Here is a 13,060-nt window from a genome sequence, read left to right on the forward strand (position 1 = left end):
TCGCATCGGTGTCCTTCATTGGTATCTCGCGTCGGTGTCCCTCATCAGCATCTCGCATCGGGTGTACCATCGGTATCCCATATCGCGCCGGACATTCTCGGACTCAGACCCTCGGTCGGTCGGAACATCTCAGGTCTTAGATCTTAGTTTCTTCCTTTCTCTTCCCTCACACTATTAGAAGGAAGTGCTTCAATAGCAGTCCCCTTAGGTCGACATACTGCACTCGCACCCATTAGGATTTAGTAAGTTAGTTGGTATATCTAGCTGACTACTATTTCTTTCACCACAGTGCTTTCTTGATGTACATCTTCACCCACATCTCCCCCCGCCTCTTAAATGACCCCATAAACCTTTCTGCCAATTCACGCAACATTGGGATATTGCTCTTTTCACGTACTTCTTTTTGTGCATGCAGTACTTTGTTGAATACCGCTGCGTGCACACTTTCCTGAAGATCATTAGAGAGGAACACCCGTGTATGTCTCATGCACTGGGCAAGGTCTGCTGACAATGCCATCATGTCTTGAAGACATAAGTTAGTGAATTATTTTGCCAAGTTAATGACAACTGACATGGTTCACATTGTTTGTTATCAAGAAACACAAGGTCACCAATAAGGCACTTATGTGAATCAAGATTGCGAATACACGTGTCAGTACATGCAACAGAGACCAGGATGTTTTGGAGGTGGGGGTTCCCTTTTTCATGCCATAGTCATAGACTGTTACAGTTACTGTACGCCCCTATTTTCTTTCTCTTTTCAATTACTTGTATTACATCATGAGCCGCATGATGCTGCCGCTAGACTCATCTTTCTTCCTGTCTTATCTTTGACTCACTGTATTACATCACGATCGCTATCAAAAGCCGTCGCTAGATGATCTATTCTTGCTATCTCTGACTCATTACGTTCTCACACCTGCCCTAAAGCAGTTGTCATTCACTATATAAAATCATCCTGTACATTAGACCACCAATCTTAAGTCGTCTGAAACTGATTCAAGTCAAGGACACTCTCCTTGACCTGTCTTATGAACCCTTGTATATGCAAGGGCCTTGAACCGACCTTAGCCGATTACTCTTATCGAGTAGCTATACGTCAGAACTATCCTAGTTCGTAACATGAGCAGTATGATCACAAGTTCATGAAGGAGGATTGTACATGAGCCACTCTTCTTTGTGGCGGGATCTTATGGCGGCTAGTGTTACATAGCCTTGGCTGTGATGTCCTCCCCTTGGCCCTGATTGACATTTCACGGGATGCTGTCTCATTTGGACAAATGTTGTCTCTCAATGGCAAGACTCACTTTGACGATGATTTGTCGGAAGAGGAGGCTGATTTCATTTGTGGGACGTATTATGTGTACACGAGTAAGTTTCCCTATTCATATTGACCTGCAGTGCACTCATATTTGAAACATTAGATAATGGATGCATTGAAAAATTGTCTTGATGGCCAACACCTCAGGCCTGGGCTGGGTCAGAGTTGGATGTGGGGATCTGGTCTGCTCAATGCGAAGCCTGGTTTCAGACACGCCTTGAAACATTCGTCAAGGTGTTTCTCAACATCGCAATTCATCTGACAATAATGGGCTGGTGAACAACATGCATTGGAAACATGGACTTAAGTTCAATGGGGCGACAAAGAAATTTAAGAAGAACCTTGACACAGCATGTTCTAACTTTCTCACTACAAAAGCAAGTGGTAAGCTATCTTTTTTGTTGTTTGATGTACATCTCTGATTTCCTCTCAGCCTTCATGGACAATTAGATGACCTTGTATGATTACTATATCATGGCATCGACACAAATTGATTCCATAGCATCAAACACTCTGTCCTTACAATATGTAAATACTGTACTGTTAGAATATGGAATATGAGGTTTCTTTAAGCGGGAGATTATTTACTCATGAGTGGGTGGTGAGTGGGCAATTGTCAGGCGATTAATTTTGTCTGGAGACAAAACTTGATGTTTTAGCTTCACATTTTATCGTCAGGAGGTATTTTAAATTCAAACACCCATCTAAGTAGTGGTCTGAATTTCGTGTATGAGCAGACATTCAGTCACGTGTGATTGTTGACGTTTTTTCGAGTCTTAAATGTGAAGTTTCATTTCAAAGTATAGGCCAGCATTAAAGATATATTTATATTTCTTATTATCATTGATGTTCAGACAGTAACAAAATGTTCGCTGATACTTTATATTTCTATTGTCGTGCAAGATCTCTTTAACATTTGAAATTTTACATGCGCCTAGACGACAACCTAAATATTAAGTATTATCTTAACATTTCACACAACATTCAAACCTGCCTTAAATATTGCGGACCCCGTAGTGTATGCCGACTCGTTCCTCGGCGACTTAGAAACCCATCCTAGTATAACAGTGTACACAACCGTCAACAATAGGTGCGCTCAAAGTTAAAATGCCCAACGCCCAAGCTCAACGCCCAATGCCCAACCTCATGACCGAAATGTATATACCTAGAATAAATAGAAGTAAATACCAAGTAAACCTACGAATATCAAGCATTACATCATCTCCCTGCTAGTACTACATACCATTTAGGCGAGTTAGATTGGTCGTCTCTGCTCTGCTGTTTCATCTTCTGGCTGCTCGGACTATGGCCTGAGGCAAGAAACAAGCGGGACCAGCCATTCCTGAGATAGACTGGACCACAGATCTTACCTGGAAGCTCCTTGCTGAGGCCGAGAAATCAGAGAACAGGAAGACGCTTCTTGGGAAAAAGAAGGACGAGGTAAGCTTACTTCCACTACAGAGTCTCGACTGTAAATGCAGCGCTGAAAATACAGCACCAGAATACATTGAAAGACACCAAAATTGCGGTCTTCAAACGTATTGGATCTGTCATTCTCATAGACTCATATGCCCTCAATCCTGACGCAGTTGGTGACCATGTTAAAAAACAGTTTGACTAGTATGTGACCCACTTCCGAATTTGCATGTCTCTGTAGTAACTCATCCCACCTGCTAATAGTCTTGTCAATTGTTACAAGCGCCATGCATGTCGGCTCAGACCAACTGGCGAGGGTGTCCAAGATGACCCTGGTTATGAACCTGATGAGGAGCACTTCGATCACTACATCCCCATGTCTGGCCCTGATGATGAAACTTCAAGAGCTGAATAATGACAAAGCTGTTGAGGTGGAAACACCTGCAAAGAGGGCCCGATATTCTGCTGATTGGGATGAGATCCGAGTAAGATACCCTACATTCTTTTAACCATTTATCATTTGTTTGTCGAGTATTGCCTATTTTCATTTATCTACATTTATCTCTGATACTACTGCTTAATGTCACAGAGATAACGAAAGTGCCAGATAGCAAGAATGCAAGTGATATCAACTTATCAAGATCAAACTCGCATGCAGCCTCTTCTGGGGTCCGTGGTGGCTGAAAAATGCTTCGCAAGATCATATGCAAGATGTAGTTTTGTAGATATTGGTAGTGTAGAGTTGTACGAGCCATAGCTACTGGCACAGAGCTCTACCTGGGCTGCCGTGAAAGCACAATAGTATTTGCTTATATAACATTTGATAATAGTGGGTTTACTTTGTATTTACTTCTATTTATTCTAGGTATATACATTTCGGTCACGAGGTTGGGCGTTGGGCGTTGGGCGTTTTAACTTTGAGCGCCCCTAATGGTTTTTCTCCATGATCACATCTTGGCCACGAGCTCATAGAGAGGTTTTCGAACGTCAACCATGAGACTCATGGCCAAGTGGTCAACAGATTTGAACTCTGTTCCTGCTGGATCGCGCAGGTTCGAAACCTGCCTACAAAGATTTTTCTCCATGATCACACCTTGGGCATGAGCTCATGCAGAGGTCTTCGAACATCAACCATAAGACATATGGCCAAGCTGTTAACAAATTCGAAATTTGTTCTTCCTGGATGGTGCAGATTCGAAACCTGCCGACAATATTTTTTCTCTATATGAATTTGAATGTTGCGTATCATTCAACGGCAGTCGTTTATTGGGAGCAACATCGAATTGCGTATGTCTTCAAATACTCAGTCCATGTGGTGATATCTACTCTCACCTAGATTTTTCGGAAAGACAGAAAGCCTCGCAGGAGCTGGAAGCATACGAACTTGTTTGTCCAATACGTGAAAGACACGGGAACCACCTTGTGAGAACTGCGAAGCAGCCGATGTCTGGAATATGTCCAACGTCCAACGGGGAAGGGAGTCTGTTACTAGTAGCTGCACTGGTACTTTCAGTCTGCAAAGCAGCCGGGTGGCTCCGTCGATCACATTGGATGCCCCGGCTGGTAGCGTGCGGCAAGGGAGACGCGGTGGCTGCGCCAACTTATGCTTATTTCCACTATGGGCATTAGCGGTGTGCTACGAGACAATATCAGCATCACGATATGGATAGCAAAAGGTTAATAAAACTTACATATTTGCCTCGTGTCGCAAGGTATGGCCCTGGGGAGCGGTGGAGCGAGAGAAGATACGAATAATCGTGTTTTTCGTTCCGGACCCTTCGGCGTTGCGAGTGGGAGCAACGCAGTTGTTGTGTCCAGGCGGAAAACGTGGATCAAACTGTCAAAGGATGGTGAGATGTGTACCAACACTACTAGTGTATCATATGCAACTCTTGCGGAAGAACTCCTGGGTATTGCCTTCGACGTTTGGCATACTGGCAATGTCGTACACAGCGGAGCAGTTGAAATATAGCTAGAATCCTAGTATAACAATGTACACAACCGACAATAACCTACATAATGCACAATTCAGAATCGGCTCAGGCAAAATTAAAACATACTGCGAGTCCGGGAGGATTCGTTGGGAACTTGTTCTTTGCTCTCCCCCTAACCCGTCTAGGCATCAAAGCTTCTCATGCGACCTCAGGATAATGCTGCATCATGCTCCTGAGCTCCGTTTCCGAAATCCTCTTCCCAAACTCTAATGTGTAGGGCAAGACCTTTGGCATCGAGCTGGCCATGAGCTCCATGTCATCTAATGGCTTCGTAGGATCCAGAGTGAGCTTGTAGGCCCAAAGAATAAGGAGGGTGATTATAAACACTGATCTGTACCAACCAAAATGAGTTTGGAAGACCGCGTGCGTGCAAAATAATTTTACCTGTTCGCGACATGTTGACCGGGGCATACGCTGAAAGGAATGTCATTAAAAAAACTGGAGGCTGAGGCATAGTACTGACCGCCGACCAAAGCCGTAGACAAAGAATTTTAAATCGTCTCTCAGGTCACCTTGTTCGTTAATCCAGCGTTGAGGCTTGAACGTGTAAGGCTCCGGGTAGACATCTGGATCCCGAGAGATAGACCTAAGGCGGTGACCGTTAGATCTTTGGTTTATTGAAGCACGCTGCTTACCACTGGTTGCCGAACACCGTAGTCCCAGCTGGAATACAGTAATTTTCCTGATGAGCCAAATCATCATTTGTGCAATTGGTTGTTCAAAGATCACTTGCCCAAACCACGTCCTTGGTTGTGCGGTGAGCCAGTCCTGCAGCGTGAATATTGTGACACCTAGGCACAAAATGAAAATAAAGATGCCCACCGCCAGCAGCTACAGGTCGCCATCTCAAAGCTTCAGAGATGAATGCTTGCAGGCGAGGAAGGGACCCTTGGTCGGCAAAGGTCGGCGCTTTAGCGCGGAAATTATTGAATCCATAGCAATGCAATACAGGAATCAATCTAGCTACCTCGGTGCCTTCCGATGACCGCGTCGAGCTCGGCCTGAACTTTAGCTTGCTCCTCGGGGAAACGTGCGGCTGCCATGAGCACCGTGCATATCGAGATAGAAGTCTATCGACACTGATTTTAGTCGCATGTCTTCGGAGGCAACAAAACAACACCTCACCGTATCTAATCCAGCTCCAAGAAAGGCACCACCAAGAAAAGCCACCTCGGTCTCGGTCAAACCATGGGATTGGCTATCTTCTAGCATATCTTTCATGAACGAAGGACCGATATCCATGTCGCTCTGCTGTGGAACGACTCAGACATGAAGTCAAGATTCGAAAGGAAGTGTATACCATTTGCTCCCTCACGCGGTTTAACTGACCGAGGTTGAATTTTTTCCTGCTCTCAAACTCCAGTTTCAAGTCTCGGCCATACCAAGGGAGATATTTGAGCCACGGAATCGAGTCCACCAGATAAGCACCAGGACGCATGATTTCAATAAGCCTTCTCATCATTTGAAGCGCCTCAATGACATCGGGATCAGTAGCAGATGTGGGCGTATTCTTCCCATATGTAACTTTCAAAATTATCGTTGCAGCATAACTTCAAAGTAACCGTAAGCAAAGTACTGATACTATCATGAATGACAGCTCTTACGTTATCACATGGTGACGGAAGTTGTGTGGATTATCAAGAACGCCAAGAACTATGTTCTTCGCGTGTGACATCTGCAGTGGCTGATAGGCCTCAGCTGCTTTAGGTTGGAGATAAGAATGAAGTGCTCTGCATCACATTGAAAGGCAAGGTAAATGAGTGGATGTATCGCAGATTACTAACCTACGCATGCGACGAAACCGGTCCCCAAAGGGTGTAAAACCGATGCTCATTCCGCCGCTAAATAACTCTCCAGGAGCAATCATTGGAGGACGATCAGCTAGAAATTTGCCTTGATTCTCCATAATGTCAGCGGCGGCCTGCAACGGAATGTTGTTGAGCCAAGATATGATATCGCAGCGGGTGAGGACTGACTTTGTAACGGCCGATGATAACGATCCGCTCGAATTTTAATCGAATAGTAATCAAAGGACCGTACTCGTCAATCCATCCTGCTATGGTGAGGAATGGTCTTGTCGGGGATAGGACACAGTCAGCATTCAAAACTTAATCAGTCAAATGGGACACTTTACTTGCGAGGTGGCAGGACGTGCCCTCGAAGTTTCCAAGTGGGAGGGGAAGGTGGAAGAGGAAGGCCACTCTCTGATTTAGCACGGGAAGCCCAAATAATTACTCCCACCACAACAAGAGAAGCCGCAGCACTCAGGACGAGCTGCATGTTGACAGGGATGTGTAGGTCAGGTTGTTGCAGTGGGATGAGCGCAAAGAAGGATTGGAAGGAACTCATCGTAAGTTGCGGTACATTCAAGTGAAGAGTGACTTTTAAGCAACCCCTGCCAATCGACGTTTCACCTGCACGCAGATACGAAGTCATCTGGCATGCGACGCTCACGGATTTCATATGACCAGGTTGTGGTACTCCGACGGTCATACCACATCACTCAATACTTCCACTCAAGTAACCATTCCAACGGACACGTGAATGGGGGACTCGCTTGCAATTCAATTGGCTAGCATAGTTCATCCTATCATCATAGAATTCGTCAAGCATCAATATTAGCGATTTTAGATGTCGTGTCTGTACCATCAAATGCATGACTCACCACGATACTGGCGTGCCCATCTAGGTCGGCGGAGACACCAGCATAGATCCCACCCACCAATTGAGGACAAACATTTTAACATCGACGCCAACGTTTGACACTCCATCGGACAGATCCACACCATGTGCTCGTGTCTGAAACGTGTCAACCTTACGATTCCAACCACCACTTGCTACTGTTGGTAGAACTCACGCGAATTCGAAGGGAGGGTGACAGAATCCCAGGGTATCTGTCTAGATCTGATAGCACAATTTGAATTCAATAGATTCCACTGTGTCCGACTTGTTGACTGGTATTGTTGTCCTCACTATTGCAGCTTGGTCAATCCACATCGCCTATGTAGGAAGGTTGCCAACGCAGAGGGGCAACAACCTGACTGTGGGCAACAGTCAGCCTGAATCGGATGAGATTGCTCCAGGTAAATCGATGACGCCACAGTTTAATGAAGTGGATATTGCATGCAGGAGAAGTTGGGGATCGCCTGGACAAGTCTACGTACAACATCGGAGTAGTGACTAGAGATATGGTATCGTCGCGTGCAGAAATGTGGGGTACATGCCAAAGGTTGTATCGAATCGCTAAATCCATCGCTCGTGCCTCAGTTGTGGAAGTGCGGGCTAGCGAAAGAGGTGTACACTGTGAAACAAGTTTTGGTACCTACTCGCATAAAATTGTTTGTCTGTGTTAGGATCTAAATTTTTGAAAGCTATCGAAAGTTATTGCTACTTACTACTACTACATACTATGGACCGATTCAAAATCTGACTCAGTACTCAACTTTGACTCAAAATCAAGGCACCGTGTACTAGGTAACTCATATTCAAACTTCTGAATCATTCTGCACAGCATATCCTTTCCTACATATGCCGGACACGATCCCCTAGTCCCTGTCTATCATCACCTTCTGCATTTTGCAGGCATATATCTAATATGTCAACTCACCTGCGCCCGGAGGAGTCCCAGCTCATCAAGGACCAGCACTGGCTCTCAAAGACGTCACTAAAGATTGTACGATCAACGGTGTACAACGCGCCGTCAGATCCCTCCATCTCTGTTCGAAGCTGGAAGCTAAACGAGTTCAAGTACATACTATGAAATCTCATCGCTCTTTCCAACGCTAGCGAGAGGTTTGTTCAGCCGTGAACTTCAATGTGGAGATGACTCTAAGGGAGAGCCAAAGTACCAAATCGTAGCTCGAGGATACGATAAGTTTTTCAACATTGGAGGTCCCGTGGACCGATGTGAGTTGTCTTCATGTCAAAACGCCTGACAGACGAAGGGAAGAATGGGTGAGTCGTGGAGAGTGAGGCGCCGCCAATCACCAAGGAGTTCGGGAAGACGATAATTTTACCTGTTGCCATTCCCGGGTGTGGTAAGCGCTCAAATCCTGTCTCGTGCGGTTCCTGCTTCAGTCTTACCCAAGTCTTATGCTATCTCAATGTAACCTCATCAAAGAGTCTGCCCGCTTTCACATATGTAGAAAATCCTCAGGAAAAGACAACGTGCTGACAGCCGACGTCAAAGCCTTTGGAGTCGCGTGAAAGAAGAATGGAGCGAAACGTTGTCCGAGTCGGCAAGGAAGTACGAATCCTCCTGTCTTTCTTTCATCAAAACCAAACCTATCCTATAAGCACGAGTCCGGCATGAATGAACTATGTAACAAACGGGCATTCACGATAACACTGTCTCTCAGCTCGGCTCAGACAGACCGCGACTCGGAAGCACTCATCGTCTTCCTCCGCACAGAGACGAAGCCAAATCACTTTTCGATGACATCGTCTCCCCAAGAGTTGACCAATCTAGTCCTCGTCCCAAATCTGCGCGCTGCAGGATCGACAGAACCTCGAGAAATAAATCCACGCGCAGCTCGATGGAGCTCCTCGAGATCATGCAAAGATAGATATTGAGTGGAACACGAGCAAGGAGCGCGTGAGCTCTTGGATGAATGGAGTCGCGTATCTTCAGAGGTCTGTGCATGATTCATCTCCCCTAGACTGACCATAGACTTGGACGAGTTAGGGAAGCATGGTCGACTACTGACTTGGAACTTAGCTTGACCGGTCTGGCCGATGTGGTCCCAGTCCACTCAGAGATCACATAAGAGCAATTCCAAATGTATTTCATTCTACACTCAAGCTTTACCTTCTACAAATCTTGTTACTTGTACAGTATTTTATACAGGTTGACTGCTCAAGCATCACTGCAGTATAAATTAGAGTTTGGGAACCTCGACGAAGGCGACACCCTAGAATATCGATAAATTTAGGTGAGGTTGAATTGGATAAGAGAAATACAGACCTTCTCGATGTTAGCAGAGAGCTCGGGAAGAGCAGCCTGAACGAGCACGTTCTCAGCGGGGGTGATCTTACCGAGACCATGGATCTTGGTGACACCATCGACCTGGGACGTCATCAGCATCAAAGACGTTCAGCACCATTGTGTTAACCTACACCAAGTTCGACCCGAGCGGAGAAATACTCTAGGTCCTTGCCAAGTTCCTTCTTGAGGGCGTCACCACCCGTCTTGTCTGAAGTAAGGTTGACAAAGGTTGGGGTGATGATTCCCTTTTCGCCTTTGATGGCACGGATCACTTTCCCAGCGAACTCAGCACCCGCGTAAGCCATGGAAAGAGTTGCTGAGCCAGCACCGTCCTTCGCCTTGACAACCTCATCTCCACCAAACTGGATGCGGTTGATGAGGCCATCAAGAGCGGTGGCGTCAAGCGATGCTGGCAGAGAGTGGGAAGATTGAGAGAGTAGAGGAACAATCTGATGTCTTGTCAGTCACTTCTGAACATAAGCATTCGAAAGCACAACTGACGGTAACACCACTGTGGCCACCGACCACAGGAACTGATACTGACGGTGATAATGAACGATCACCGAGAATTTCAGAGACGAAAGTCGAAGCGCGAACAACATCCAGCGTTGTTACACCGAAAAGCCTGATTATGTCCTATTAATGCCGGACATGCTGTTCATAACACGATCTTACCTCTTGGGGTCAAAAACACCATGCTTCTTAAAGACCTCTGCAACGATAGGGACTGTGGAGTTAACAGGATTGGAAATAACAAGGACGAAAGCTTTCGGGGCCGTGGTGGCAATGCCAGTAGCGAGGTCACGAACAATACCAGCATTGATCTATAAGTGCATAAGTGGTTAGACGACCTAATATAGTTGAGTGAGCTAACCTTGAACAAATCATCACTATATGGCGCCATAAAAGTGAGTAATGATACATAACGGCCCGAATAGCAACACCGACCGAGTCATCTAAGAAATCGTATGAGCCATCGTTCGATTTGAGCATTGCGCACGAGAACTCACGCCAGGCTTTCTTGGAATACCAGCAGGAATTACGACGACACTAGCACCAGTCAGTGCTTTCTTGAGACCATCATCGGGGGGCAGGAATCCTTCGACTTTGGCAGGGGTAGCAATATGAGACAGATCCACGGCCACCCCGGGAGAGTTTACAATATCATAAAGAGCAAGCTGTATAAGATATATCATTCACCATCTGAGCTGGATGCATGTCGATCACTTTACCTCTGTCACGGCATGGTTGGCCTTCAGGAGAAGCGATAACGGCTGGCCGATACCACCTATAGGTGATTAAGGGATCTGAACGATCACGTAGACAAGGAAGTACTACGATACCTGCAGCACCGAGAACGACAGCTTTCATGATGTTTGAGAGTGTGGAAGAGTGAACTGTGGAAGAGTCCAAGAAGAAATCCGAAGAGATATCGGATTCGGAAGAGAGCTATTAGGATTTATTTATCGGTCCATGTATATATATGGAAATCTCATGCGGGATTTAGCTCGAAAGGGGTACAAGGCAAGGTAAATCTCAGCTCGAAATTCTTGCGTGCTTGGTGGTTCGTGATTTATTCGGTACACAGCGTACTTGCAGGCAAGCAAAGCACCAGGAAGGAAAGACTGGAGTTACAGGTGAAAAGTAAACAAATGCATTGCAATTTCTGCCTCCAAGTCCTCCCAGCATCGCTACATTTTCCCATCAGCTACCCCGCATATGTGAGAGAGACAAGTAATGTTGTTCACGCGTCCCGACGTGAACTTTAGAATGAGGGGGCCGTCGCTGGCTTGGTAGGCTTCATGGGAATGGCTCTATACCAGATTCAGCTTTACAATAACCTAGAGCAACACGGCGACCGGGGAATGCTCAGCTGACTTGAAGAAGCCCAGACAACCAGAGCTTTAAAACTTGGTGAGATATATGATGCCTGAAACGGTGAGAAAGGTTGCATCACGAGGGCAGCCTGTCCTGGTGATGTTGCCTCTTTCACTGTTTCAGAGTAATTGCCAGTGAATCATACATAGATCATCAGTCCCTGGTGTGTTCACGGTCGAAAATTTCCCCCCTACGTCGCGTAATAGCTGTGAGCAAAAGACATTCTCATAGGATGCGTGCAGATAACCACCACGAAGTAAGTCGGATACCACTTCACGAGCATTCTCAGTCTCGAGGTCAAGCTGAAAAGCGAAGAGAACGGTATATCATCTAGATTCTAAGTTGGTATGTGTGACAGGGCTATATAAAATGTCAACATCAATGTAATCACGATCGAAGGGCATCCATATCTGCATTGTCCTGCAGAGTTTGCGTCCCGGTTAGATGTGAGTCATCTCCGTACTGGACAACAGTAGACCCAATCCTCTGTTCTGATCCAGATCCAATCATGCTGTATTCCACCACTGACAAACTAGCATTAGGTATTCTCGGCGAAGCTCTTAATAGTTCTTCGGTGCACTCCAATACCCCAGTGGCTATCATGGACTTGAAAAATGAACTTATAAGCCATCCATGCGACGTAACCAGAATGTTCCGACATTTTCCGTCAGGATTGTCGGCAAGGGATGAGACGTATGGAACAATCTCGCGATTATACCACCCGACGGATCGCTCGCGCATGGCTTCAAGGGATTCAAGGGAAGGTTCACTTGAGTTTGCTGGTCCCTTGGTTCCCTGTAACTTCCCCATGAACTATGAGAAGACCACACATAGCGGTGAGCTTCAGAATAACTGCCAGAGAGTTACAACGCATACTTACCCTCTCTCTCAGAGCTTGATCTTTCACCAAGAAGACATCGGGATGATGCTGCAAAATTATCTCAGCCGTCTGCATCAACATAACACGTTTCAGATTTGATCAACCATAGTGCCTTTCGAGAAACCTAGAAATGTGTACCTTGGAAGCTCTTGAAAGATCGCTCGTGAAAGCTTTGTCGAAATGGATCGCTTTCAATGCTTCTCCAGTCATAGCGGCCTGGGTTTCTCCTAGATCATTGAGCTGGGAATCAGCTTGACCTTGAATAATTCTCGCGCGGTTCCACTCGGTCTCCCCGTGTCGGATCACATATAAACGAGCGATTACTGTCATGATTGCCCTAGTAGGCGCGAAAGTCCTTCACTTGAATTCAAGAAAACAATACCAAGGCAGGTCTCACCAGTAAAAGTGCAGCTATGCTCGCCAGGGCAAGGCAGGCAAGCAATGCAGGGGCACAGAAACGAACGTAATAGTCTCACCGGAATCATCCTATCCATGCATCACCGCAGTCCCCACGAAAAGTTAAGAGTCAAAAATAATCATGCTAAGTGATTTCCCGTATCACCAAACAGCATCAAACATCTCTTTGC

The 13,060-nt window shown here is 46.0% G+C and overlaps 5 protein-coding genes across 5 annotated transcripts; 2 read left to right on the plus strand and 3 right to left on the minus strand.

Moving 5' to 3' along the window:
• Positions 1–2,428: 2,428 nt before the first annotated feature.
• Positions 2,429–3,337, plus strand: DFJ58DRAFT_807986 (uncharacterized protein; the record flags this gene model as incomplete). Its single annotated transcript, XM_041391274.1, has 4 exons — positions 2,429–2,501; positions 2,637–2,761; positions 2,823–2,941; positions 3,002–3,337. The coding sequence occupies 4 exons, from the start codon at positions 2,429–2,431 to the stop codon at positions 3,150–3,152; spliced, it is 468 nt and encodes a 155-aa protein (XP_041239523.1). The 3' UTR covers positions 3,153–3,337.
• Positions 3,338–4,869: 1,532 nt separating this feature from the next.
• DFJ58DRAFT_856468 (cytochrome P450) lies at positions 4,870–7,080 on the minus strand (the record flags this gene model as incomplete). Its single annotated transcript, XM_041393926.1, has 13 exons — positions 4,870–5,062; positions 5,116–5,145; positions 5,195–5,317; positions 5,367–5,413; positions 5,471–5,499; positions 5,554–5,640; positions 5,699–5,801; positions 5,857–5,982; positions 6,032–6,281; positions 6,336–6,461; positions 6,516–6,652; positions 6,708–6,804; positions 6,866–7,080. 13 exons carry the CDS (start codon positions 7,078–7,080, stop codon positions 4,870–4,872), a joined length of 1,563 nt encoding a protein of 520 aa, XP_041239524.1.
• A 1,246-nt stretch (positions 7,081–8,326) lies between these two features.
• Positions 8,327–9,400, plus strand: DFJ58DRAFT_916430 (uncharacterized protein; the record flags this gene model as incomplete). The annotated part of the gene is made up of 5 exons (XM_041395476.1): positions 8,327–8,478; positions 8,534–8,637; positions 8,670–8,685; positions 8,877–8,977; positions 9,028–9,400. The coding sequence occupies 4 exons, from the start codon at positions 8,327–8,329 to the stop codon at positions 8,935–8,937; spliced, it is 333 nt and encodes a 110-aa protein (XP_041239525.1). The 3' UTR covers positions 8,938–8,977; positions 9,028–9,400.
• Positions 9,401–9,494: 94 nt separating this feature from the next.
• DFJ58DRAFT_72055 (malate dehydrogenase) lies at positions 9,495–11,140 on the minus strand. The gene is made up of 10 exons (XM_041384717.1): positions 11,059–11,140; positions 10,948–11,003; positions 10,726–10,893; positions 10,664–10,671; positions 10,590–10,605; positions 10,391–10,539; positions 10,217–10,340; positions 9,847–10,164; positions 9,695–9,796; positions 9,495–9,641 (listed from the first exon to the last, which is right to left on the minus strand). Exons 1-10 carry the CDS (start codon positions 11,084–11,086, stop codon positions 9,609–9,611), a joined length of 1,002 nt encoding a protein of 333 aa, XP_041239526.1. The 5' UTR covers positions 11,087–11,140; the 3' UTR covers positions 9,495–9,608.
• A 757-nt stretch (positions 11,141–11,897) lies between these two features.
• Positions 11,898–13,026, minus strand: DFJ58DRAFT_688603 (phosphoglycerate mutase-like protein). Its single transcript, XM_041383349.1, has 3 exons — positions 12,612–13,026; positions 12,474–12,542; positions 11,898–12,406 (listed from the first exon to the last, which is right to left on the minus strand). Exons 1-3 carry the CDS (start codon positions 12,801–12,803, stop codon positions 11,981–11,983), a joined length of 687 nt encoding a protein of 228 aa, XP_041239527.1. The 5' UTR covers positions 12,804–13,026; the 3' UTR covers positions 11,898–11,980.
• Between the last annotated feature and the right edge of the window lie 34 nt (positions 13,027–13,060).

Source organism: Suillus subalutaceus (genome assembly GCF_016647625.1).
Source record: "Suillus subalutaceus strain FC151 chromosome Unknown DFJ58scaffold_124, whole genome shotgun sequence".
Taxonomy (NCBI): Eukaryota; Fungi; Basidiomycota; class Agaricomycetes; order Boletales; family Suillaceae; genus Suillus; species Suillus subalutaceus.

Coding starts and splice junctions, on each gene's coding strand:
- DFJ58DRAFT_72055 (XM_041384717.1), bottom strand. CDS start 11,086: ATGAAAGCTGTCGTTCTCGGTGCTGCAG. Junction 10,341..10,390: donor GGTGTTTTTGACCCCAAGAG/GTAAGATCGTGT, acceptor GGACATAATCAG/GCTTTTCGGTGTAACAACGC. Junction 9,797..9,846: donor CCGCTCGGGTCGAACTTGGT/GTAGGTTAACAC, acceptor ATGACGTCCCAG/GTCGATGGTGTCACCAAGAT.
- DFJ58DRAFT_688603 (XM_041383349.1), bottom strand. CDS start 12,803: ATGACAGTAATCGCTCGTTTATATGTGATCCGACACGGGGAGACCGAG. Junction 12,543..12,611: donor ATCTTTCAAGAGCTTCCAAG/GTACACATTTCT, acceptor ATGTTGATGCAG/ACGGCTGAGATAATTTTGCA. Junction 12,407..12,473: donor ATCAAGCTCTGAGAGAGAGG/GTAAGTATGCGT, acceptor GTCTTCTCATAG/TTCATGGGGAAGTTACAGGG.